This window comes from Doryrhamphus excisus, chromosome 3, assembly GCF_030265055.1.
Source record: "Doryrhamphus excisus isolate RoL2022-K1 chromosome 3, RoL_Dexc_1.0, whole genome shotgun sequence".
Lineage (NCBI taxonomy): Eukaryota > Metazoa > Chordata > Actinopteri > Syngnathiformes > Syngnathidae > Doryrhamphus > Doryrhamphus excisus.
This window is the reverse complement of record NC_080468.1, coordinates 17,552,033-17,577,093: the sequence shown is the minus strand read 5'-3', so window position 1 is coordinate 17,577,093 and position 25,061 is coordinate 17,552,033. Positions and strand designations below refer to the sequence as shown.

Sequence of the window (25,061 nt, the reverse complement as noted above, 5' to 3'; positions counted from 1 at the left end):
TTCCTTCCTTCCTTCCTTCCTTCCTTCCATCCATGCATCCATCCTTCCTTCCTTCCTTCCTTCCATGCATCCATCCTTCCTTCCTTCCTTCCTTCTATGCATCCATCCTTCCTTCCTTCCTTCCTTCCATACATCCATCCATCCATTCTTCATTCCTTCCTTCCTTCCTTCTGTGCATACTTCCTACCTTCCTTCCTTCATTCCATCCATGCATCCATCCTTCCTTCCTTCCTTCCATGCATCCTTCCTTCCTGAAGATGAATTGTATTAATTGCCATTCAGGTCTTGGGTCAGCAAGGGGGAACAGACTTTGGGTAGCCTGTCAAGGACACAACAGCAGGGACTGGAAGCGGGGTTCGAACCGCCAACCCTCCAGTTACGGGATGACCCGCTCTAGCTCCGAAGCCGCCGCCCTCGAATTTCCAGCATTTCCAACATTAGCTAATGAACAGCTAGCTTAGCCGTTGGGTCCCCAAAGGGTGCATTTGAAGCTAGCTAGCGTTCCCTAGCTTCCTCATGTAAGTAGGAAGGTTATTCAAATGAAAAACACACCTCCAAAAAGAATAAACGTCTTAAATCTTCTGTTGGTGACGTGACGTCGTCAAGGTCAGGCTTTGGGGTTATCTGGGGGCCCCCAACAATGGCATCTTCCACTTCTTTACACGTTCGTCATTATAGGGCGAACAATACGCTCCAAAAGCGCCCCAAAAAAGACGAGCGATAGCAGCGATGGCTCTTAACATCAATTTGTGACACGATTAATCAATTTGCCCCCCTCGCCCCCGCCCTTCATCCCGGTCCCTCGTTAAATGGGGGCCAAACGAGCTCATCGCGATACGGCGCAGGTTAAGTAGGAGACGCATGTTTTAGGACGACGCCCCTGAAACACTTAGCTGTGATTAGCATAAGCTGATAGCGCTATCGGGAGTGGGCTGACCCCGGGGGGGGCCCCCACCAGCCCCTGCGCACCCGGCAGCTCCTCCTCCCGGGAGGAGGTCTTATCTGGAAGAACAGGGCCTGGGCCGCCTCCTGGGCAGGGGCGGAGGGAGGGAGGAGGGAGGATGGAGGGCGGGGGGGGGGGGGTGTCATTGGACGTGTCCTCTAACATTTCACGCAACCAAACTTTATTCCTGCTGTCAAAGCACAAAGCTTTGTTAGCCTCAACCTAACTTGATGAAAACATGATCTCTCTAAGCTTTGTCATCCAGGAGACTCGGAGTAGAGCTGCTGTTCCTCTGTGTTGGTCCCTCCATCCCGTCATTGGGAGGCCGCAGGGAAGACCCAGGGCACGTTGGAGAGACTCTCCATTGGCCTGGGAACGCCTCTGGGAACGCCTCTGGATCCGCTGGTCCAGGGCGGCCCGGGCATCTTGTCTTAGGCTGCTGCCCTCATCACTCAACCTTGGCTAAACAGAAGAAGATGGATGGATGGATGGATGGCTACTGTAAGATCTTGGGTTTGTTTTGGGGTTTTTGTAGGTTCTAATTTTCATACGATTCAGAAATTGGTGACATCATCAGAGTTTTTATATGCCGAGTTTTCGGACAAGCAGTTTGCCCTTCCTTCCTTCCTTCCTTCCTTCCATGCATCTTTCCGTCCTTCCTTCATTCCTTCCTTCCTTCAATCCATCCATCAGTCCATCCATCCTTCCTTCCTTCCTTCCATTCACGCATCATCCATCCATCCATCCTTCCTTCCTTTCTTTCTTCCTTCCTTCCTTCCTTCCTTCCATTCATCCATTCATGCATCCTTCCTTCCTTCCTTCCATGCATCTTTCCGTCCTTCCTTCATTCCTTCCTTCCTTCAATCCATCCATCAGTCCATCCATCCTTCCTTCCTTCCATTCACGCATCATCCATCCATCCATCCTTCCTTCCTTTCTTTCTTCCTTCCTTTCTTTCTTCCTTCCTTTTCATTCCTTCCTTCCTTCAATCCGTCCATCCATCCATCAGTCCATCCTTCCATCCATCCTTCCTTCCTTCCTTCCATCCACCCATCATCCATCCTTCCTTCCTTCCTTCCATCCATGCATCCTTCCTTCCTTTTCGTCCTTCCTTTTCGTCCTTCCTTCCTTCCTTCCTTCCTTCCTTCGTTTTTGTCCTTCCTTCCTTCCTTTCTATCCTTCCATCATTCCTTTCTTCTTTCAATCCATCCATCCATCCATCCATCAGTCCATCCATTCTTCCTTCCTTCCATCTATGCATCCTTCCTTCCTTCCTTCCTTCCGCCCATGCATCCTTCCTTCCTTCCTTCCGTCCATGCATTCATCCTTCCTTCCTTCCTTCCTTCCTTCCGCCCATGCATCCTTCCTTCCTTACTTCCTTCCTTCCTTCCATCCATGCATCCATTCTTCCTTCCTTCCATCCATGCATCCATCCATCTATCCCTCCATCTATCCATCCTTCCTTCCCGCCTTCATTCCTTCCTTCCATCCATGCATCCTTCCTTCCTTCCTTCCTTCCTTCCTTCCTTCCTTCCTTCCGTCCTTCCATCTATCCATCCTTCCTTCCCGCCTTCCTTCATTCCATCCATGCATCCTTCCTTCCTTCCTTCCTTCTTTCCTTCCTTCCTTCCATCTATCCATCCTTCCTTCCCGCCTTCCTTCCTTCCTTCCATCCACTCTTCCACTTATCCGGGTCACAGGAGTCCAGACTTCCCGGTCACGAGCCATGACTTCCATTTCCAGCAGGAGGACACCAAGGCATTCCCAGGCCAGCTGTGTGACATAATCCATCCAGCGTGTAGGACCCCAGGTCCCCAGGTCCCCAGGTCCGTAGATCTGCCAGAGGCCTCTTCCCACCTGGGCATGCCTGGACCACCTCACCAAGGATTCATTCCGCAAAATGAGCGGTCAAACAAATCACCTGGTTTGGCATCAGAGGACAAATAGTGATGGAATTTCATCAGGGATGTCCTACTGTCTCCGTTGTCCTACCATCCAAGTTTTCACGTAAGAAGCTAGCCCGTTGCTATGCTAGGCCAGCTCGTCTTCCTTGCGGAACGCCAGCAAGTTGAGTGAAGTTGGAATACCGTGGCGGTACCGTGCTGGCAAAGTTGCGGCGAACAAAGCCCCGTCAGGACTTGTTTTGGTGCACCTGAGCGAGGCGTCGTCCCGCTTTCGCCTCCTACGACAGCCGAGCGAGACGGCGAACAATGGCGGCAGCATGATGACACATTTCTTGAAGGTAAGCGTGTTGAATGACGGGCTTAGCGTGCACGTACCACTCGGCCATTATGATGCAAATGATAACGCCGCTTCCTCTGGCTTTGGCCGCTCGCAACACGGCGGCGGCGCGTCCGACGCACACCTACATGGCCCCCATTCCGGTCGGCTCGCTGGCGTATCGCCTTTGTTTGCGCTGATTGGATCTGCACTGATCACATGTTTACCCGCCGCCTTATCTCTTTGAGAAACCTCCGTCACGGCGAGTGGAGAGTAACGTTCGCCTCTTTTGTGTTTTCCTTTTCTTTTGGAGACGAGCGCGCACACACGCTCTTTATGGAGATATGCTAATAGGCCGCTAACGCTGTTTGTTTCGCAAAATGATGCAACTTGCCAGACATCCCCTTTTCTGCTGATGTTCATGTTTCTTTCTCAGGGCGGGCAGGAGGAAGATGAGGAGGAGGATGAGGAGGGAGGCGGCTGTTGAAAATCCACAAAGGTTTTGTCGTCAATGCGCGGCTGACAATAGCAACAAAAACATTCAAGGGAGAAAAGATGTGTTTCTGTGTTAAACAATTAGTGCTGCGGCATTAGAGGCGATCAGGGGGGAGACAAAAGCCCGGCAGCGGCGGGGGTTTACCCCCCGACACAAAGACACAAAGACGGATGCTCGGCAGCGCGGCCGAGCTCCAGCACCGCCGTCCGCCGGGGCCGCATGGAACCGCGACAATCCGCAGGTTCGCCGTCCGTCACGTTGTCTCCTGCGCCCCCCCCTTGCTTTCTGGGTCATCGGCTGCAGCGAGGACAGCCTTGAGTGTCCGTTTCTCCTTTGGCAGGGGGGACGGGGACGTCAGCGGGACGGGGACGTCAGCGGGACGGGAATGCCAGCGGGACTGGGACACCAGCGGGACTGGGACACCAGCGGGACGAGCACACCAGGAGACGGGGACACCAGAAAGACGGGGACGCCGGCGGGACGGGGACGCCGGCGGGATGGGCACACCAGGGGACGGGGACACCAGGGGAACGGGGACACCATGGGGACAGGGACGCCAGCGGGACAGGGACACCAGTGGGACATGGACGCCAGGGGGACGGGGACACCAGGGGGATGGGGACGCCAGTTAGACGGGGACACCAGGGGGACAGGGGATGCCAGAGGGACGGGGACACCAGCGGGACGGGAACACCAGCGGGACGGGGACACCAGCGGGACTGGGACACCAGCGGGACAAGCACACCAGGGGACGGGGACACCAGGGGGACGGGGACGCCGGCGGGAAGGGCACACCAGGGGACGGGGACACCAGGGGGACAGGGACGCCGGTTGGACGGGGACACCAGCGGGACGAGCACACCAGGGGACGGGGACACCAGGGGGACGGGGAAGCCAGCGGGACGGGCACACCAGGGGACGGGGACACCAGTTGGACATGGACGCCAGGGGGACGGGGACACCAGGGGGACAGGGACGCCGGTTGGACGGGGACACCAGGGGGACGGGGGGATGCCAGAGGGACGGGGACACCAGCGGGACGGGGACACCAGCGGGACGGGTACATGCACAGAAGCAGTCCCCAAACAAGCCTGCAAATGCACTGAATCCATCACAGGTAGACTTTGCAGGTTCTCCTAGAAGACCCTTGGCCCAGCCTTCAAGCAGGCTTCTTCAGTTCAGGCTCAACGACTAGCTAGGACAGCTTGGCTTCTGGCCTTGTAGTCTGTCCTATCTAGTATTAGAGTCTAATCTAGTCCTCTATTACTGTCTTCTCCAAAATACAGCTGTCCTATGTAGTCTAGATCACAGACTCCTTAGCTTACCTATTCTAGGCCAGAGCTACCCTATCTGGTCTTATGTAGTCTTTGGACTAGATAAGTCTGTCTAGTTTATTTACCCATTATTTACCCATTATTTACCCATTATTTACCCATTATTCACTGATTATTTACCAATTATTTACCCATTATTTACCCATTATTTACTGATTATTTACCAATTATTTACCCATTATTTACCCATTATTCACTGATTATTTACCAATTATTTACAGATTATTTACCCATTATTTACTGATTATTTTCCAATTATTTAACCATTATTTACTGATTATTTACCAATTATCTACCCATTATTTACTGATTATTTACCAATTATTTACCCATTATTTACTGATTATTTACCAATTATTTACCCATTATTTACCAATTATTTACCCATTATTTACTGATTATTTACCAATTATTTACCCATTATTTACCAATTATTTACCCATTATTTACCAATTATTTACCCATTATTTACTGATTATTTACCAATTATTTACCCATTATTTACCAATTATTTACCCATTATTTACCCATTATTTACTGATTATTTACCCATTGTTTACTGATTATTTACCCATTATTTACCAATTATTTACCCATTATTTACTGATTATTTACCCATTGTTTACTGATTATTTACCCATTATTTACCAATTATTTACCCATTATTTACTGATTATTTACCCATTGTTTACTGATTATTTACCAATTATTTACCGAGACGTCAGGATTTCAACTTGGACCACTTTGGTGTCTTTTGGTCCCCATCGCATAAAGTAGTTGAACTATCATGTCAGCTCCATTAGTGCTGTCTGATTACCCACTGTGCCCCCCCCCCCCCATTCATGTGTGCTCCACTGTATACGCCTGAGGAAGCCCCCCCCCCAGTGGCGTCTCCTGTGAGCGTCCATGTGAAAGGCTCCAGTGTTCACGTGTGTGTGTGCGCCACTTAACCTGCTGACCGGCTGCAGTAAGCTCCCCAGCAGGGCCGCTCGGCCTCTGGCCCCCCCACCGCAGCGCCGCGGTGTGCGTTACCGCCCCAGGAGAGGCCCGGGCAGGCGGCGGCCGGCGCACACACAAGCTCTCTCTGTGTGCGCCAAGATGGAGGTGGCGATGGCGCAAAGTGTTTAGACTCACCATCTTTGCCCCCCCCCCCCCCCCCCCCCAACCGCCACACACATACACAACTCTGTGTGCCCCCCCCCTACCCCCCCACCCGGATGGTGCCTCCGCTTACCTGCATGAGGGAGGAAGTGGCCGCTGTTTCCACTTTTAAAGCCAGGAAGTGTTTGATTCCTATTTCATCTTTTTTTTCTTTTCAAGTTAAAGCGCTGAGTGACAAGACATTAACCGCCCCCCCACAAACCCCCCCTACCCCCCCGCCCCCATGCAGCACGCTCATTCACAACGCCGCCATTTCCTAGCGCCTTTCATAGTTGCCATTGTTGGCTTCCTTGGACTTCCTGTCCACACCATCCCACATGACACCTCTTGGGTGGGGGCATGAGTAGCCATAAAAATGTCTAAGCAAAACACCGCCCTCACTCACGGTGCAACCAAAAACACCCACGGACTATCAACGCTAACTTGCATGTAAAACAATACTATTTCATAACCCGCAAGGCATGCTGGGTCACTGCCTGTCGGGGAAGGCTATGTATGGGCTACCCAGCATGCCTTGCGGGTTCCAAATGAGCATAATCTAGTAGCGTTTTGCATCAAAACTTTTCCTTAAAAAAATGGAAAAAGTGAAAAAGTGCGGATTGTGTGGCTGTAGACGCCATCCGTGCACGTGCCTTTGATGTGACAATTAAGCGCGCACGAGCGGCTAATGAAGTCTAATTTGCTCACTATCTGCTTGTCTGCGGAGCCCGGGAGCTCCCGACTGACACGTCGTTGCTCTGGGCCCTCGTCAAATTATTTTTATCGGGCCGCTGATAACGCCGTCGGGTCGGTGGTCGCCTGCGGGGCCCCACTTCCTTTTGGTTTTTGTTTTTTTCCCCTCGTCAATTTGTCAATTTGTTGCGATGAGGCCTGCACGAGGACAAGACGGACAGATTCCAGAGTTTACCAGTCGGGCCAACACTTTTTTTTTCCTGCCGCCCTCAAACGCAGCACGTGCGACCTCGCCGGACGTCTCATCTGGCACCTGTTGTTTGTGTTGGCGGGTCAGAGCGGCCAGCAGCATCATGTGATCTGTTTTCCCAGGAAGACGAGCAGATAAGGACCCCCTGCCCGGGTCAGCCAATCAATGACGAGCAGCCGAGTGGAAGAATGAAAAGTTTGAAAGTCATTTGAAGCTTTGTTGATGCAAAGGAAGCCTCCGAGTCGTCCTTATCAGGCCTTGTCGACATCATCTGAGGGCAGTTGGAATGTTGGGACCAATAAAAATGGGGGTGGCAAAAGGGGGGGGGGGGGGCCTCCAGCGTCATGTGCAATGACTTTGTCAGATATTTAAATATTCCCTCAAAGACGCCTCACAGGCCGCGGCGTCGACAATGTGCAGCACCGAGATACCTCGTTAGCCTCGTTAGCCTCATCCGGGGCGTACCCCCTTTATCGCGCGCACGCAGGCCGCCCGGCTCCGCCCACAAACTCCGGTGGCCGTCTGCTGAGGGACACGGCTGGCGAGGAGCGTCGACACAGGTGCGACGCCGGGCAACGGATTAATGAGGCCGCCGGCGCCGTTGTCGCCGTGGCCTGCGGTTTGCAGGTTTAACTCCCGCCTGGAATTGATTAGCTTCTCCTGGAGGCCTCAGGGCCGTGCTGGGAGGACACACGAAGCTCCGCCCACTTTTGGGATTTGGTATTTAGGGAAGCAGTGCAGGTGCAGCCAATAGGAAAGCACCTCATGTCCGCACGGAGACGGTTGCTTTAATTACGGCCTTGCCTCAAGCCACACACTTCCGTACTTAGTGAGTGTATAAGTGCACTAAATGCAGTGCACTCGCCGCAGACGGCGCCCGATGCGGCCGAGTGAGAGTAGCTGGTAAACCTCGACTCGGCTCGACTCTCAATCTGCGGCGTCTGGTTTGATCCCCGGGTGTGCGCATGCAGGCACAGACCAGCCTCTTGGGCGCCACCCTTTAGGCACCCCACCTCCACCAAGGGTGCCAACAAAGCAAGCGGAGTTGTTTTGGTGTCCCGGGGGGGGGGGGGGGCTTTGAGGTCATTCCACTTGCACTGGAGTACTTGTGGGCGCCTGCGAGCGTCAAGTTGACAGCTAAGCGAGCGCTAATCTCTTCCCCGTCTGTGCTCCTAGATGACTTTGCCGCGACCTTTGCGGCAAAGGCCCCGCCCAGCGCCGCCCCTCCCCTTTTGCAGAAAATGGAAATGGCTTAGCGATATTGCCGTCGCCTCGGCAACCATCTGAGTCCCCCATCTCGCGCTGGAGAAATGAGTTCTGAACAGTCTGGGGAGAGGCAGGGATTAAACATGATCCCGCCGACGGCCTGTCAATCAAAACTCCCCTTCCGCTTGCTGCCGGGGGAAAGACTGGCAGCAGAAAAGCAGGTATGGGGGGTGGGGGCGTGGGGGGGCAGGGGGGAATATCCAAGAAGATGTTGGCACCTTGAATTAGCCTGATGAAGCTAGGTCACAAGCAACAGGACACAAACGCAGCACAGGAAGTCAAGTGGGAGGAGCTTTGATGACATCACTCAAAGCAGGAAGTCATGTCACAGCTGGCTAAATATTAGGAACAGCTGCAGCTGGATGGAATGGTCGGTTGTCTATATGTGCCCTTGGATTGGATGGCCACCAGTCCAGGGTGGACCCCGCCTCTCCCCCAACGCAGCTGGGATAGGCTCCAGCATACCCCCATCCCAGGGAGGATAACTGGCATAGAAAATGGATGGGTGGATGAGTGGATGGATGGATGGATGGATGGGTAGATGGAAGGATGAATGCAAGGGTGGATGGATGGATGGATGGATGGATGGATGGATGGATGGATGGATGGATGGATGGATGGATGGACGGGTGGATGGATGGGTGGGTAGATGGAAGCATGGGTGGGTGGATGGTGGATGGGTGGATGGTTGGGTGATTGGATGGGTGGATGGATGGATGAATGGATGGATGGATGGATGGAAGGATGGGTGGGTGGATGGTAGATGGGTGGATGGTGGATGGATGGATGGATGGATGGATGGATTGGTGGATGGATGGATGGATGGAAGGATGGGTGGGTGGATGGTAGATGGATGGATGGATTGGTGGATGGATGGATGGATGGATGGATGGATGGAAGGATGCGTGGGTGTATGGTAGATGGGTGGATGGTGGATGGATGGATGGATGGATGGATGGATTGGTGGATGGATGGATGGATGGAAGGATGGGTGGGTGGATGGATGGATGGATGGATGGAAGGATGGGTGGGTGGATGGTAGATGGGTGGATGGTAGATGGATGGATGGATGGATGGATTGGTGGATGGATGGATGGATGGATGGATGGATGGGTGGTAAAAAGTATATAAATAGTACATAATAAATCCACGTTTTAAAACATTTAAATATTTGGAAAAACAATTGTATTTTTCCTATGAATTCAATCCAACATATTTTGTAGAATGTATATACAGTATACATGAATACAATACTGATTATATATTAGCAATATTAGCATTGTGATATGCCAGTATTGATAATAATGATAATAAGATGCAGATGTTTATGGTCAGGTTTGTGTTCCAGAAGAAGTAATCCCATTCCAGTAACGTGCTTCTGGTGCCAGGCTGACAGGCTGAGTGGGGGGACGGGGTGGGGGGGGGGTCTCAATGTGATATTTCCATTTAAAGCCCATCAGGAGAAACGTACACCCTGGCTGATCATTCACAGCATGAATATTACTATTAATATCCACAGTAGTCATGTGATCATTTGGTTTTTTTTTCTTTTTCCCCACACATGACCACCCACTGTGGATTATTGGCCCCCACCTTCCCTGACGTTTAGACCTGATAAGCATCTGATGGTGTTGCTAGGATACCAAGCAAGCTGATCAATGTCTGAGGAGGCTAATAATAATCATAATAAAGTTCATAATAATAGTCATTCGATTATTTGTTCATGATACAAAATAAATAATTACTGATTGATTTATTTAATGAGGATGGGACAAAAGTTGCATACATTATATTGGAAATATTACAAATATTAGAAAGATATTTGGAATACACACACACACATATATATATAAACACGATTATTCATATTAGATGTTTTATTTCTCAATTGTCAATTTCATATTTAATAAATACTTGACTATGTTTTCATGACTAATAAAATAAATCCAGTACTGTACACACCTAAAACATTTGACTATAATGCCTGATATAAATATTACATTTAATATTAATAGATATTATATTTTTATTACCATTTAAATAAACGAATATATCGTAATATGTAATACTTTATTATTTTATGTGAATTATGACTCATAAATACTAGCACATACAAATATTTGTAATATAATATATGCCCTGCTTATGTGTAATATAAATCAATAATACTGTACAATAATAATAATAATGACAATAATTCGATGTTTATTGATATTATATATTTTACACCATTATTTAGAGAATTATTCATGAAATAAATATAGACATCGTATGTAATAATAATATAATGCAAATAAGCATTGTTTTCTTCATACAATGTTTTTGTATTGATAAATATCATAGACATTGTGTATAATAAATATGCATCAATAAAATAGTACCAAGTAAATAAAGATGATAGATAATAATAATAATAATAATAATAATAATAATATTCGATGTAGATGGCTGTGTGATGGAGACGGTGAATGTCAGCCATGCCTCGGCTCCACGCGAGTTGTGCGCGTGCGCGTGGGACGAATGATGTGTTCCCGGTGCAAAATAAATCAGGAGCTCGAGCTTCGGAGATGGCAGGTTCGATGCTGTTAATTTCAGGTTGAAACTGACACACTAATTATAAGGCTGGAAGACTGGCGGGAGAGATTAGGCCTGCACCCCCCCACCACCATCACCCCCCATCCCCATCCTCCTCCTCCTCCTCCCGCCTCCTCCTTTATCAGATCCCCCTCTTCTATTTTAGCAATTAAACATGCTAAAAGCATTTGTTGGCCCGGGGATGAAACCGTGTGCTAACACGGCCATCACTTTCCCCATCAGATTCATTGTGATGTATTAGATGCAATAAATTATCCCATGTAACAAAACATGGCGCGCTGAAAGGCTGATAATCTGCAGAGGCGAGATAAGGATTCATTATTCCAAATCATTATGAATCCAGCCTTGGCTCTCACTTCTTTCTTAATCAGCTTCTGTGATCCTGGAGACGTGCGGCGGCAGATAAGAGCCGCGCTCGTTTACCATTCTCCCCACCTCGGCCTAATATTTGCTTTCACAAATCAAATGGCTTGGGGGGGGGGGAATGAGTGAGGGGGGCGTTTTGTCTCCAATTAAGGTCATCTTTGTGGGGACGGTGCAACTGCCCCCCACTTTTTTTTCTTATTCTTATTCCTATTCCACAATTATTATTATTATTATTATTTGGAATTGCGCCGAGGCCCCACCTTGACCAAAAATAACCACTTCAGCCTCAAATCCTCCCCACGTCTCCCTTCCCCTCGCTGCGTGTTTGGATACTGGAATACTAATTCCACAAATGAAAAGCTCAGATTAGCTGGCGCGCGCGTGGAAATAGCGAATTATTCATTTGGCGCCACTTTATACAGCCAATTAATTTATGACTTTAATTCAATTTCTCCCTCAAAGATAGATTGGGGTGTGATCACTTTACATTCTCCTTCACAGAGAGCACCGCCACTCCACCCCCCCCCCCCCACCACCACCCGCCCCCTTTTCCCGCCTCCAACATGGCCGCACTCCGCCGCGGGTCAGGAGGACTCGTGAAGGATGCGAGCGTCACGTGAGTGCCGCTAAAGCCGTCGACCTTGGCGAATTGGGACTTTTTTTGGCGAGCCGTGAACGTAACGCGTATTTCGTTTTAATGCACCTGAAGGTCACATCGAATATCGATCTACGCTACCTGGTACAAAAATATAGATATATATATATATATGGGTAGGCCTGTCTTTCATATTTATGTTAAAAATGACATTTGTAAAAAAAAAAGTGAAACAATATAATTATATCTTGAAATAAGTCATATAAATTAGTAGGCCCATGACTTATATTTCTATTATATGTCATCATAAGTATGTTTACTTAAGCAACATGCATAGTATATGTGTAAATATATGGGTTAAAAAATATATAAAATATAAAAACATATATATTTCTATATACATATATGGGTAAAAAATATATATGGGTTAAAAAAATATCTAGTACCAAAATAAGTACCAAATATGATAAATAACGACGCTATTTTGCCCGCAGAGTCAAAACCGGAAGAGGCCGAGTGCAGCAACCCTTGGCGTGCACGCGCCCCCTCCCTCCCCCTCCTCCCTCCCCGCTCGCTAGCTGCTCGTGCACACGGACCTTCAGCCAGCTCGTGCATCTTCGGCTCATTCGCGGGGGGAAAAAGGGGGCCGAGTAAGCAGGTCAGTAACATATGTAAATATTGATATTATTGTTATTATTTTTATGTATCGACTTATTTTTCAACGCATCTTTCACCGCTGCATGTGCATGCGCGTGCGTGTGAGTCTCGAACCGAAATGCTCGCTCGGGAACTTTTTGTTGAATTTGTTTCCGGCAAGAATGAATCGATGGGAATCGAAGGTTTTGTTTTTTTGTTTTTTTAGGGTTAGTGTTATTTTTTATTATTATTATTATGATTATTATCAATAATGTGGATGATGAGTGTCATGTTCGATGCAGTGGAGCCTGGCTGGCTGTCCATCGTGCACGCAGCCTCGCGCACGGTCGCCATTGTTGCCTCGTCTGGCTTCGTTTGCCGCTAAAATTAGAACTCACCTAGCAATAATAATAATAATAGTAATTATAATAATAATAATTATTATTATAAAAGAAGAATACGATATGAAATATAAATAGGACTTTACCTGCTCTGCTTGTGCATGCCTTCCGTTTTTTAGTCCTCACACACACACACACACACACACACACACACACACACACACACGATGAAATTATGAAATGATGAAAATATAACGGTATTATTTAATTTAAAATACGTTAGGCTCTAATGGCCGTTGTGTCTGATCTGTCTTATCAAATGGTTTTTATATGCACCTCGTTTTTCACAATGACACAAAACAGTAGGAAGAGTGATGATTCTGGGAAAGAAAGAAAGAAAGAAAGAAAGAAAAAAAGAAAGAAAGAAAGAAAGAAAGAAAGAAAGAAAGAAAGAAAGAAAGAAAGAAAGAAAGAAAGAAAGAAAGAAAGAAAGAAAGAAAGAAAGAAAGAAAGAAAGAAAGAAAGAAAGAAAGAAAGAAAGAAAGAAAGATGGTGTCCTCCTTCACGCCCTTCTTTCCTTCTAAGAAGCCGATCTGCAAAGGTTCTCTTATTTGACTCACCATCCCTCGGCCTTTTATTTCCACGCACGCGTGTTTTTGGTTTATCACAGCGCGTGGAAATCTGGAAATATCGATGTCGTATGAGAAAAAGAAGAAGATGACGGAATCGAATATTTCTTGGTTTATGAAACGCAGTTTAAAATGTTTCCCGGGCTGCTGGTCTTGTGTTGTCTTCTTCTCATCCCGCTGATGGTTGGCTGCTGAGGAACCGCCACAAGGCCAAGTACACACACACACACACACACACACACACACGCCTTATCAGTAGCATTTCATCCAGTGGAATCGTCCACTCGGGTCTCCATGGCCACGGGGAGCATCCAAAGCCTCCACCATAAAACCAAAAGATGTCAGATTGAAATGATCCCTTTCGGCCATGTTGTTTTTAGATGTTTATTTGACTCCCAAAAAGGCTACCAAAATCCTAATCTGGATTTAACTTGGCCCGCCTCCCTGCCCACTTTAGGATCTGCCGGATCGATCTGGATCACAACACGATTGGCTCCTGGGCCCAAATCCGCGTGTGTGTGTGTGTGTATACTCCTCACTTCCGGGATGTTTACACCACCGTGACGTCACACCCAATGGCCTCCTTCGTGACAAACAATCCGATTAATTTCAAACCAAACGACATTTTCAAAAATGTAATTGTTTTTATTTCCTATTCGATGTTTTATTTGTATGAACTCGCCGTTCATTTGATTGACGTCTGACGTCACCACCCCGATCACGCCCACCGGTAGTTGTTGTTATTATTCAACCAAAGCTTTATTAGCATGTAAAAAAAAAGAAAATAAACAGTGCACGTGGACAGCGTGGAACTTTTCAACAGGAGTGGAATAAGTTGAAGCACCGCGAGAGGACGCAGCCGTGCAGCGGAAGACAGGAACCGCACACCTCCGCTGCACTTTCACATTAAAAAAAAAAAAACAACAACAAAAAAAAGACAAGACCACAACCTCCTTGGGGAGAGGTTTCAACCCGCGCATGCGCAACCGGGCTGCTTCCTTTTAAAGGGCCCGACATCATCCTTTTTTTTTGCTCCGGAATCGTCCAGAAGTGGCATCGAGACACGTCCGCGAGTGTCCCCTGCAACCCCCCCCCCCCCGCGCGCGCGCGCGCTCTCGCTTCAATTAGGACAGGCCCCGCCCCTACCAACACCCCCCACCCCACCTCCTCTCCCCCTCGGCTGATGACACCCACCCAGGACCCTCCTTAAGTTGCGTCGCGCCACAGCTGTCTGCTCTCATTGAGCCGCCTGGCGCCATCCTGAAAGAATGCCTTCAGTGTGAGGACACGGAGAGAGAGAGAGAGAGAGAGAGAGAGAGAGAGAGAAAGAGAGAGAGAGAGAGAGAGAGAGAGAGAGAGTTAACCTGTTGATGCCCCCCCCCCCCTCACACATCACATCATTCCCTCCAGTCCAAAACAAGAAAGGCTGACTTTTTGGGGGGAGTTGAGGATCTCCGCCCGGGACTCTTCTTCTTCCTCCTCTCCATGTTGGACGTACTCCTCCTCCTCTTCCTCCTCCTCGTGTAATGCGGGCCGGGTGCTCCAGCCGACGTCCGCCGAACCGGGCCAGAACCGTTCCAGCGCTCTAACGTGTCCGGTGTGTGTGTGTGTGTGTGTGTGTGTGTCCAGGTGACTTGTGGATGTTTTAACCCGAAAGTCCGACCAAGAAGAAGACGGATTTTGCTCCTCGTTGCTCTTTTTTTTTCTTCTTCTTCTTCTTCCACGCATGAACATTTGAAGACGCCAAGGATCATGGAAGTAAGCGCGGACCAGCCCCGCTGGATGAGCCCCCACCCCGCGGTGCTGAACGAGCAGCATCCCGGCTCGCATCACTCGGGCCTCGGCCACCCGTACATGGACCCCTCGCAGTACCCGCTGGCTGACGATGTGGATGTACTCTTTAATATCGACGGCCAGGGGAACCACGTCTCCCCGTACTACGGCAACTCCGTGCGGGCCGTGCAGCGGTACCCTCCCCCTCCACACAGTAAGTACCCCGGTCTGATTGTTATTATTATTATTATTATTATTATTATTAAAAACAACGAATTTAGCTCATTTGTAATGAAAAAAAATGCAAAATAATGTATCCCCCTTCAAAAAAGAAAGAGCTAATAATGTCAATTTGTGCCGCTTTTTAAACCGGCGGTTGCGGGTTAAATTCCCGGCATTAAGAGCGAAGATGCCGCCGTGACGGGATCCAAACATGACGTGTTGAACTGAGCAAGTGGTGTCCGCAGGTAGCCAGGTGTGCCGGCCCTCCCTGCTGCACGGCTCCCTGCCCTGGCTGGAGGGCAGCAAAGGCATCGGCCCCCACCACAGCACGTCCCCGTGGAACCTGAGCCCCTTCCCCAAGAACCCCCTGCACCACGGCTCCCCGGCCGGCCTGTCCGTGTACCCCCCGGCCTCGTCGTCGTCCAACGGACACTCCAGCCCGCACCTCTTCACCTTCCCCCCCACTCCTCCCAAGGACGTGTCCCCGGATCCGGGCATCTCCACGCCGGGCCCCGGCGGCTCCGGGCGGCAGGAGGACAAGGAGTGCATCAAGTACCAGGTGACCCTGGCCGAGAGCATGAAGCTGGAGTCCGCTCACAGCAGGAGCGTGGCGGCCATGGGGCCGGGCTCGTCCTCGGCCCACCACCCCATCGCCACATACCCACCCTATGTCCCCGAATACGGGCCAGGCCTCTTCCCACCAAGTAGCCTGATAGGTGGGTCCTCTTCTAGTTATGGTTCCAAAACAAGACCAAAAACAAGGTCCTGTTCAGGTAGGCGTGCGCTTTATTCCATTCTTGCTTCTACTATTGCAGCCATGTTGCACCCCACACTGCCCCCCCCCCCACACTGACCCCCACCCCCCGCCATCACACCTGCGCGTCCGAACGGTAAAAAAACCGCCGATTGACGTGAAAAAGGCCGCACGGCTTCTCCGATGCTGGCGATAATCTCGTTACCGTCGCGTCACGGAGCCGTTTTGCCGAGGCCGCGAACAGATGCCGCGAGAGCTTGGAAAACACGCACCCATTAGCGACGTCTTTTTATTAGCAGATTAATATCTGCTTCTTAATATCTTCTCCTCATTCACGGGGAGGATTAGTCGATGCGTATCGTACGGATGATTATTTCCACGCAGGGATGCTTTTTACTGCCGAGGATAATGTGTCATTTAGGCATTTGGGAACGGGAAAAGTGGAAAAGAGAAAAAAGGAAAAGGGAAAAAAGAAAAAGGGAAAAGGTAATAGGGGAAAACGGGAAAAGACAAAAGCGAAAAAACGGAAAAGGGAAACGATAAAAGGGAAAAGATAAAAGGCAAAAATAACAACACGTCCCGTGTCCATTTCACGCACAGCGTGGGAAGGAGGAAAAGGGGGGGAAAGGGAGGAAAAGGGAGGAAAAAGGATGGAAAAGGAAGAAAAAAGGAAGAAAAAGGAGGAAAAAATGAAAAAAAAAAACGCCTCGCGCGCACACACAAACAAAGGAGGAAGTGTATCGTCGCGCCACGCGAGCGCGCGCAGCAGGCGCCCATCTCTCGCGTTCGACGCACACGCACACGCGCGCGCTACAATCGAACCGCTGGAGCGCGTCCCGCCTTGCACGTGTCACGACATAAATACATAATAATAATAGTAATGACAACGATAATCATCATAATAATAACAACAATTATTATGATTATTATTTGAAATGATTGAAAGTGATCTGTATTTGAAGAAGACGCTCGTGTCAAGGACCCACGAAGACCTGCTGATGTTTATGTTTTATGTCTAAATTGTTCTTTCACGTGATTCCTTGCATAGTCGCTAAAAAGGCTAGTCGTTTTTAAAAATGACAATAAATATATATATATATATATATATATTGTTTATTGTGTGTAAAAATTACAAGCCATATTTTTACCTACTTTGGACATTTTTTTTCCAATTTCAAACAAAAACAGAGGATTGAAAATATTTCTGAAGGCCCACGCCATATTTTTACTTTCTTTGGAGATTTTAAAAAATTAAACGTGATTAGATTTTTTTTTTTTAAATTGAATAATGGACGATTTCAAAAAATATTACATAAGCGCTGCTTATCATTTGTTTTTCTCACATGGCATTAATAACGGCTTTTGATATTTTGGGGGTTTTATTTGTGCTTGAAAAGGTTTTTTTTTTATTTGACACAAACAAACATAAAAAACATTAAAATGTAAAATCCCAGTCTTTTCCGACGGAATGACGGATCAGTAAAGAAATGTATTGTTATTTTTCTTCTGAGCATTCTTTCCTTCCATTGGGTCGAGTCCAAAGGGCGGCTTTTTAAGAGACGTAAACCCAACCATGCCGGGCGGGTTACATTGTGCTTGTGCGACAGACGACCAAGTGAAGGGAAAGCTATGCTAACATGATTGATGTGTCCTTTCCAGTCCAGGTATTATTTTTAACGAGTGTTTGTGTGTTTTTTTCCTGTGTGTCTCGTCCACGCCACCCTCCGCTGTGTGCCCCCCCCCCCCCTCACTGTGCAGAGGGCAGGGAGTGCGTGAACTGCGGGGCCACGTCGACCCCGCTGTGGCGGCGGGACGGTACGGGTCACTATCTGTGTAACGCCTGCGGACTGTACCACAAGATGAACGGCCAGAACCGGCCCCTCATCAAGCCCAAACGGCGGCTGGTACGTGAACGCGCCACGCTTGTCTCTTGATGACATGTGCGTCTCTCTCTCTGTGTTTCCCTCTCCAGGAAGAAGTAGGCCTATTAGCTGCAGGAAATTGACTCGCCAAGTGCAGGTCTCTGCTTTCAGATACTATGACAGAACTGCACTGTTTATTTATTATTATTTATTAATATTCATAGTATTATTACTGTCATCGGTTCTGTCGCCCTGCGCAGGCCTGCATTCAAATCCTACCTGATAGCATTTAGCGTCACAATTTGGGGCCTGGGTGGGGGGTCTCCTGTAGGTTAGGGTTGCGGGAGAACCCCCCCACCTCACGTAGAAATGAGCAGACTTCCCGGGAAAAAAGGCTGCCGGAAGAGCGATAAGAGTCCAAAAGACTTGGTGCAAAACAGGGCATATAGAATGACATGTTTATTCCGGGCACACGCTTGCGAGGTTATTAGCGGCGTCCGCCTGGTGTTTAGCATCGGAAAGATAATCAGCGTCCTTCCCGCTCACCTGCCTATTGATTGGGGAAAAAAAAGGGGAGAGATTAGAACGTCAATGTCAAGCATCCAGGCAGTTAAATCCATCAGCACTTTCACTGGAAGCTCGGCTGCAGCCGCCTGGAGCGAAGCCCCCGCTCCCCCGCCCCGAAATATCCCCCCTTCTTTAATTAGCCTAGCCCCCCCCCGACCCCCTTCTTAAGAAAAAGATGGAAACGCATCCGATTGTGCGGCTGATTTTTCAAGGTGGCGCTGCAGAGACTAGGGTCCTTCTTCACATTGAACGGCTGTCTCTTTTATGTCCTGTCTAAATGTTGACCCCCCCCCCACACACACCGCTGCTATTCCCCCCCCCCCCCCCCATTACCCCCCACCCCCTTCTCCATGTCTAACCTGGTCGGCTTTAGCGGGAACATTTGTAACATGTGTCTGTGTGTGTCGGCGTATGTGGAGGCGTCCTACGCGCCTTGTGTCGCTTCTTAGACGTGGTCATGTGACGCTCTCTTCCTGTGTGTGTGTGTGTGTGTGTGTGTGCGTGTAGTCGGCAGCCCGCCGCGCCGGAACGTCGTGCGCCAACTGCCAGACGACAACCACCACGCTGTGGAGGCGGAACGCTAACGGGGACCCCGTGTGCAACGCCTGCGGCCTCTACTTCAAGCTGCACAATGTAAGTTTACACACGGACAAAACACACGCTAAACTCACGCTAAACTCGCGCTAAACACACGCTAAACTCGCGCTAAACACACGGACAAAACACACGCTAAACACACGCTAAACACACGCTAAACTCACGCTAAACACACGGACAAAACACACGCTAAACACACGCTAAACACACACTTCCTGTACCGCAAGGTTAGGACCATAGTTAGGTTTGGGCTAGGCTTAGGGTACACAAACATCAGGGTTAGGGTTAGTTTTAGGGTTTTCCTCTCCAGGTTAGGTTTAGGGTTAAGTTTAATTTTAGGGCTAGGATTAGGGTTAAGGTTAGTGTTAGCCTAGGGGCTAGGGTTAGAGTTAGGGTTAAGTTTAATTTTAGGGCTAGTATTAGGGTTAAGGTTAGAGTTAATTTTAGGGCTAGTATTAGGGTTAAGGTTAGGGTTAACTTTTGGGCTAGGATTAGGGTTAACTTTAGGGTTAACTTTAGGGCCAGGATTAGGGTTAAGGTTAGAGTTAACCTTAGGGCGAGGATTAGGGTTAAGTTTAGAGTTAACCTTAGGGCGAGGATTAGGGTTAAGGTTAGGGTTAACTTTCGGGCTAGGATTAGGGTTAATGTTAGGGTTAACTTTAGGGCTAGGATTAGGGTTAAGGTTAGTGTTAGCCTAAGGGCTAGGGTTAGAGTTAGGGTTAAGTTTAATTTTAGGGCTAGTATTAGGGTTAAGGTTAGAGTTAATTTTAGGGCTAGTAATAGGGTTAAGGTTAGGGTTAACTTTTGGGCTGGGATTGGGGTTAACTTTAGGGTTAAGTTTAGGGCCAGGATTAGGGTTAACGTTAAGGTTAACTTTAGGGCGAGGATTAGGGTTAATGTTAGGGTTAACTTTAAGGCGAGGATTAGGGTTAATGTTAAGGTTAACTTTAGGGTGAGGATTAGGGTTAAGGTTAGGGTTAACTTTAGGGCTAGGATTAGGGATAATGTTAGGGTTAACTTTAGGGCTAGGATTAGAGTTAATGTTAGGGTTAACTTTAAGGCTAGGATTAGGGTTAAGGTTAGTGTTAGGGGGCTAGGATTAGGGTTAAGGTTAGTGTTAGGGCCCAACGCCATCTTTGTTTTCCCGTCACGTCCCTGAGTGCTAATTGTCCCTGCAGAGCGCGAGCCTCGCTGATAAAGCGAATGAACGATTTATTGGCAGCCGGTGTGAATCTGAGAGGGTCGAACTGGCGAATATTAATTGGGGGGGGGCGTTGGTGGTGGTTGGGGGGCTTAATTAAAATCCCATTAATTTCCGAGCCTTGCGCTCCTTTTCGCTACGTTTCGCTTCTGCGGCGACTCCTCGTCCCTCCTTCATCTGACCACCATTCCCTGAAATTCGCTTTGGGTCCCCCCCCCCCCCCCCACCTCCCTCACATCCGCAATCTCAAAGCACCCCAGGGAGTCGTCCGAGTGGGCCGCCACAAAAGCTGTCAATTTCCATCAAGCGGCCGTTGTAGTTCAAGCGAGTGAAACGGGAATAAAGACGTAACATATTCCTCTTATGGGGGGAAAGGGGAATACGTCCCGCACCGCCGGCCTGCTGTCACGCACGACTCTATCCAATCACTCCGCGTTCCTCTCGCAAGAATATTCCAGAATCAGCTCCCTGAACCGACCTTGAACCCGGCCGCCATCTTCCACGTTATTTCAGGACCCATTTCACGCTCGAAAGCGGATTAACTCCCAAAGACAAGGACTGGACGCCGGTTCTCAGATAACCCGGGAATGCTGGAAAAGATGGATTCATTGAGAAGATTCTCACATAGCAGCAAAGCTAACGCCTCCCTCACTCACGGTGCGACCACAAAGTGACCAGGCAGGTATCGGAATAAACCGGCCCACGACACTAGATCATCTTTCCTTTTAGGGGGGGATTTAGGACTGGGACAAGGTTTAAGGGTGGGCAGTGTCGTGCCGTAGATCCTGTCATATGTAAGACGTGTTATTTTTGGTTGCACCGTGAGTAAGGTAAGCTTTACCAGTGATGACTTTGCTATGAATAAACTCCAAGTATGGAGATTATCAACATAAAAGGGCGGAAAAAATCATGAAATTTAAGGGGTCTGTGGATTCTGGTTTGGACCATGCGGGATCTACGAGACAGGGAACTTGGATCCATGTTTGGAAAGGATGAAATTTATCAGGAAGTAGGAATATTGCTATCGACATGCTAATCCGCATCACATCAAAACAAAACATTTAAACCCCACAGCCCCCGGGACAGGGGGCGGCGCGCCTGCGTTTGTGTTGCTAAACGTGCTAAACGTCCGGGAACGTCGACTAAACCGATTTCATAAAACAGAAGACGGTTGAAAATACAAGCACTTCAACAGGGACAATGTCGACAGGAAGTCAGAGAAAAACAAAACCGGTACGGAATAGCATGAGCAGGGTTTGAAAGCCTTCCGTGGTTGCAGGTTGCAGGTACCATTCCTAGTAGTAGCAAACCCCCAACATCCAACTCACGGCCGGAAGTCAATAACTTCATCCAGACAGGAAAAATGCTTTTATAAAACGCCCGTATTCATGTCGCCACGGCTTTAGTGATGCGGTTTTCGGTTTCGGGTGCAGGGGGGGTTAACAGCTCCCCGCCAGTTCTCCGCCTCGCCGCTCCCGTCCGTCGGCCCCAAGCGTCCCGGGAGCTTCAAAGAGCGGCATCCGCAGAAAGTCAGTATGGAGGCACGTCTTACAGAGGCAAACCACATCGGGGGGTGCGGGGGACTGCTGGCGCGTGGGGAGGGGGCTTACAGATCTTGGGCCTAATCATCGAGGCCGCTCGGCTTTTGGAGTCAGCGAAAAATGCCAACGTCTCAGACGGACAGCGCCAGAGCGAGAAAGAAATCCCTGTTCCCATTTCCCGGGAAGAAACGCTCGGAAAGATCAGGGAGCCCCCACCCCCCGCCCCTCATAATCCTGCCCACAGCCGGAATTCCATCATCCCACTCTCCTTCTAAACCTAAACTGCAATACGGCAGCCGGGACCCGACGGGCACGCGGTCGAGGAGGAGTTGGCGGTCGCGTGTCTCCGCGGTCCGCTCGCTTGACATTAGCCGCCAGGCTCGCCCCCCAAAATGGACGCCAACATACTAACCTGCCCTCTTTTCTGTCCCTTTGGAGAGCAGATCAACCGACCTCTGACCATGAAGAAGGAAGGCATCCAGACCCGCAACAGGAAGATGTCCAGCAAGTCCAAGAAGTCCAAAAAGTCCCAGGACACCATGGACGACTTCTCCAAGAGTCTGATGGACAAGAGCAGCTCTTTCAGCCCCGCCGCCCTTTCCCGCCACATGTCCTCCTTCCCGCCCTTCTCGCACTCCGGCCACATGCTGACCACGCCCACCCCCATGCACCCTTCCTCCAGCCTGCCCTTCGCCCCCCACCACCCCTCCAGTATGGTCACGGCCATGGGCTAGAGGCGACCCGGAGCCGGGGCTCCTCTGCTGACCCGCCCCCTGAAGCCCCACCCCTCTTTGACTGACAGGTCGTCATCTTCAGTTGATCTTATTTTTATAAAATCACTTTGGAGGGAGGGGGCGCACTGACCCAACGGGACGGAGGGCCGGGACGTTTGATTCTTCCCCCCCTCCCTCGAGATAAGGAACTCCATTTGTGTACAAAAAGCCATCAGAAGGTCACCAAAAACTGACTTGGACCAAGTCCCCCTGCCGCCCCTTCCCGTTGCCCCCGCCCCCCCAGTCTTGCACCTGTGTAACAGGACACGCTCTTGAGCGAGCACGTTTGTACAAATTGTATCAAATACATTTAACGAATGAAGACTTGATCGGAAAAGGAGGGCAGCTGTCCGTCAGAAGGTACGAGGCGCCGGGCGAGGGAGGGATGGAGGGAGGGAGGGGGCGCACGCCGCCATCTTGGATTCAATGTAATGCTAACGTTAACGCCGGCGTGTCTCTTATCTCGCCTTTGTTTTTATTTTTGGATGTGCTTTAAGTCTCGGCCTGTTGGTTTGTGTTGACACGCACGCACACACACACATGCACACGCACATGCACACGCACGCACACACACATGTAAGACTTTCTTCCCGCCCACAGATTATATGCATTGTGAAAAAAAGTTCCTGTATTTGTTATTTGTATGTAAAAATCAGAGTACCAAAAATACAAAGAAACAAAGATGTAGAATTATTTCTTTATGTTATGCAGACTGAATGGTTGTAAAAATTTAATAATAATAATCACTCGTGTAAAATATGGCTGCTTTGTTTTTTGTTTTTTTTTGTTTGGTACACCCCCCCCCCCCACTCCTCCACCCCCTCATTCACACACTTTGAAGAATAATAAAACTAGTTTCATCTCTGTCGGCGTGTTAGCGCTGTGATGGCGAGCTGTCCCTTTTCTGTGACAGGAAGAGTTTTAACGCTAACAGGAAGTGTGCGCATAAACAGCCGCCGCTGAGGCACAAATCCAACAGCGGCGGGGTCGTGGGGGTCAGCGTGCTCGGGCTGGGTGGGTGGGTGGATGTGTGGGGGGAGGGGGGGCGGTTTGTGTTGACTATGGATTCAGTTGTTTTTATGTGGCGCTTGGAAAATGTTGAAAAAAAAAATCACAATGCCGAGGGACGTTATTGATTATTGTATGACATCAACTTACACATATTTACAGCACCTCAAGATTTATTTTTACTTATGATTAAAATATCATAGATTATGATATTATTATTATTATTATCATAGTAGCTCATGGCGCTATCCCAAATGGTGGACCATCAGCTACCGCTTATTATTTTCTTAAAAATAAAAATAAAAATAAAAATAAAAATAAAAATAAAAATAAAAATAAAAATAAAAATAAAAATAAAAATAAAAATAAAAATAAAAATAAAAATAAAAATAAAAATAAAAATAAAAATAAAAATAAAAATAAAAATAAAAATAAAAATAAAAATAAAAATAAAATAAAAATAAAAAATTTTTCAGTAAACCGAATTAACAAGTTTGTCAGTAAAATAACCAATTAAAAGATATTTTTCAAAAACTACTTTTAAAGTTTAAACACAAGTTTTGTCAGTAAAGTAAGCTTTAAAAAGTAAAATAAGGAAAATAAAAGTACCAGTTAAGCTGATGTCGGACTTTTTTAGCAACTCATTTGTAAAATGTAATCACATCTTATCCGTTTGTGATTAACAAAAGCTTTTATGAGGCTTTTTTTGGAATTCCCAACGAGTGGTGACAGCAAGAATCCTGTAGATTTTGGAATGCATCGGAGGTGCTTGCAGAAGCTGAGGTCAGAGTTCATCAAGGGGTACGCCGCTAATAGTTTTTGCCGGGATGGGAATGGTGTGTGTGTGTGTGTGTGTGTGTGTGTGTGTACAGAGGGATTGAGTGGGAGATTTGCCCCATGACGGGACCCCCACTGGCCCCCGCCTGACCCCGTCCTGAGTGGACGGTCTCAGGTGGGAGCTGAACTCTGCGTGATCCGAGGCGTCTTTCCACTGCAAGCATTTTTCTGTCCTTCAAGCGTCGGCCTCTCATCAGGTAGACACGATGACAGATTTGTTGGGGGGGGGGGGGACATTCTGGAATAGTCCATCTTCATCACTTGGGGGTCAGGTCAGACTTGCTTCACTGAAATATCCATCATTAATATGATGATGATGCCCAAGAAGAACATTTTTATCGACACTGTTATTGCAAATGCTGATCTGAAATTGGAGATCAACATCAAGACAGGCAGGTTTAGAGGGGGAGGGGCAAGCCCTG

At 48.6% G+C, this 25,061-nt stretch overlaps 2 protein-coding genes across 9 annotated transcripts; both read left to right on the top strand.

The window, feature by feature from the left end:
• The first annotated feature begins 1,076 nt into the window (after positions 1 to 1,076).
• Positions 1,077 to 12,534, top strand: LOC131125227 (saposin-like protein 11). Of its 3 annotated transcripts, XM_058066564.1 has the most exons (3): positions 1,077 to 3,185; positions 3,600 to 3,900; positions 4,000 to 4,105. In XM_058066564.1, the coding sequence occupies exon 1, from the start codon at positions 1,424 to 1,426 to the stop codon at positions 2,888 to 2,890; it is 1,467 nt and encodes a 488-aa protein (XP_057922547.1). In that variant the 5' UTR covers positions 1,077 to 1,423; the 3' UTR covers positions 2,891 to 3,185; positions 3,600 to 3,900; positions 4,000 to 4,105. The 3 variants fall into 3 exon arrangements, with proteins under 3 accessions (XP_057922547.1, XP_057922546.1, XP_057922548.1); XM_058066563.1 differs by lacking the exons at positions 3,600 to 3,900; positions 4,000 to 4,105 and adding an exon at positions 12,393 to 12,534; XM_058066565.1 differs by lacking the exon at positions 4,000 to 4,105 and having other exon boundaries at positions 3,600 to 3,978.
• Positions 12,415 to 23,553, top strand: gata3 (GATA binding protein 3). Of its 6 annotated transcripts, none has more exons than XM_058066559.1 (7): positions 12,416 to 12,556; positions 15,134 to 15,491; positions 15,745 to 16,215; positions 18,012 to 18,068; positions 18,226 to 18,272; positions 19,190 to 19,315; positions 22,465 to 23,553. In XM_058066559.1, the coding sequence occupies exons 2-7, from the start codon at positions 15,257 to 15,259 to the stop codon at positions 22,753 to 22,755; spliced, it is 1,227 nt and encodes a 408-aa protein (XP_057922542.1). In that variant the 5' UTR covers positions 12,416 to 12,556; positions 15,134 to 15,256; the 3' UTR covers positions 22,756 to 23,553. The 6 variants fall into 6 exon arrangements, with proteins under 6 accessions (XP_057922545.1, XP_057922542.1, XP_057922540.1 ...); XM_058066557.1 differs by having other exon boundaries at positions 15,745 to 16,272; XM_058066562.1 differs by lacking the exon at positions 18,226 to 18,272 and having other exon boundaries at positions 12,415 to 12,556; positions 15,745 to 16,272; positions 18,012 to 18,157; positions 22,460 to 22,632.
• The last annotated feature ends 1,508 nt before the right edge of the window (positions 23,554 to 25,061 follow it).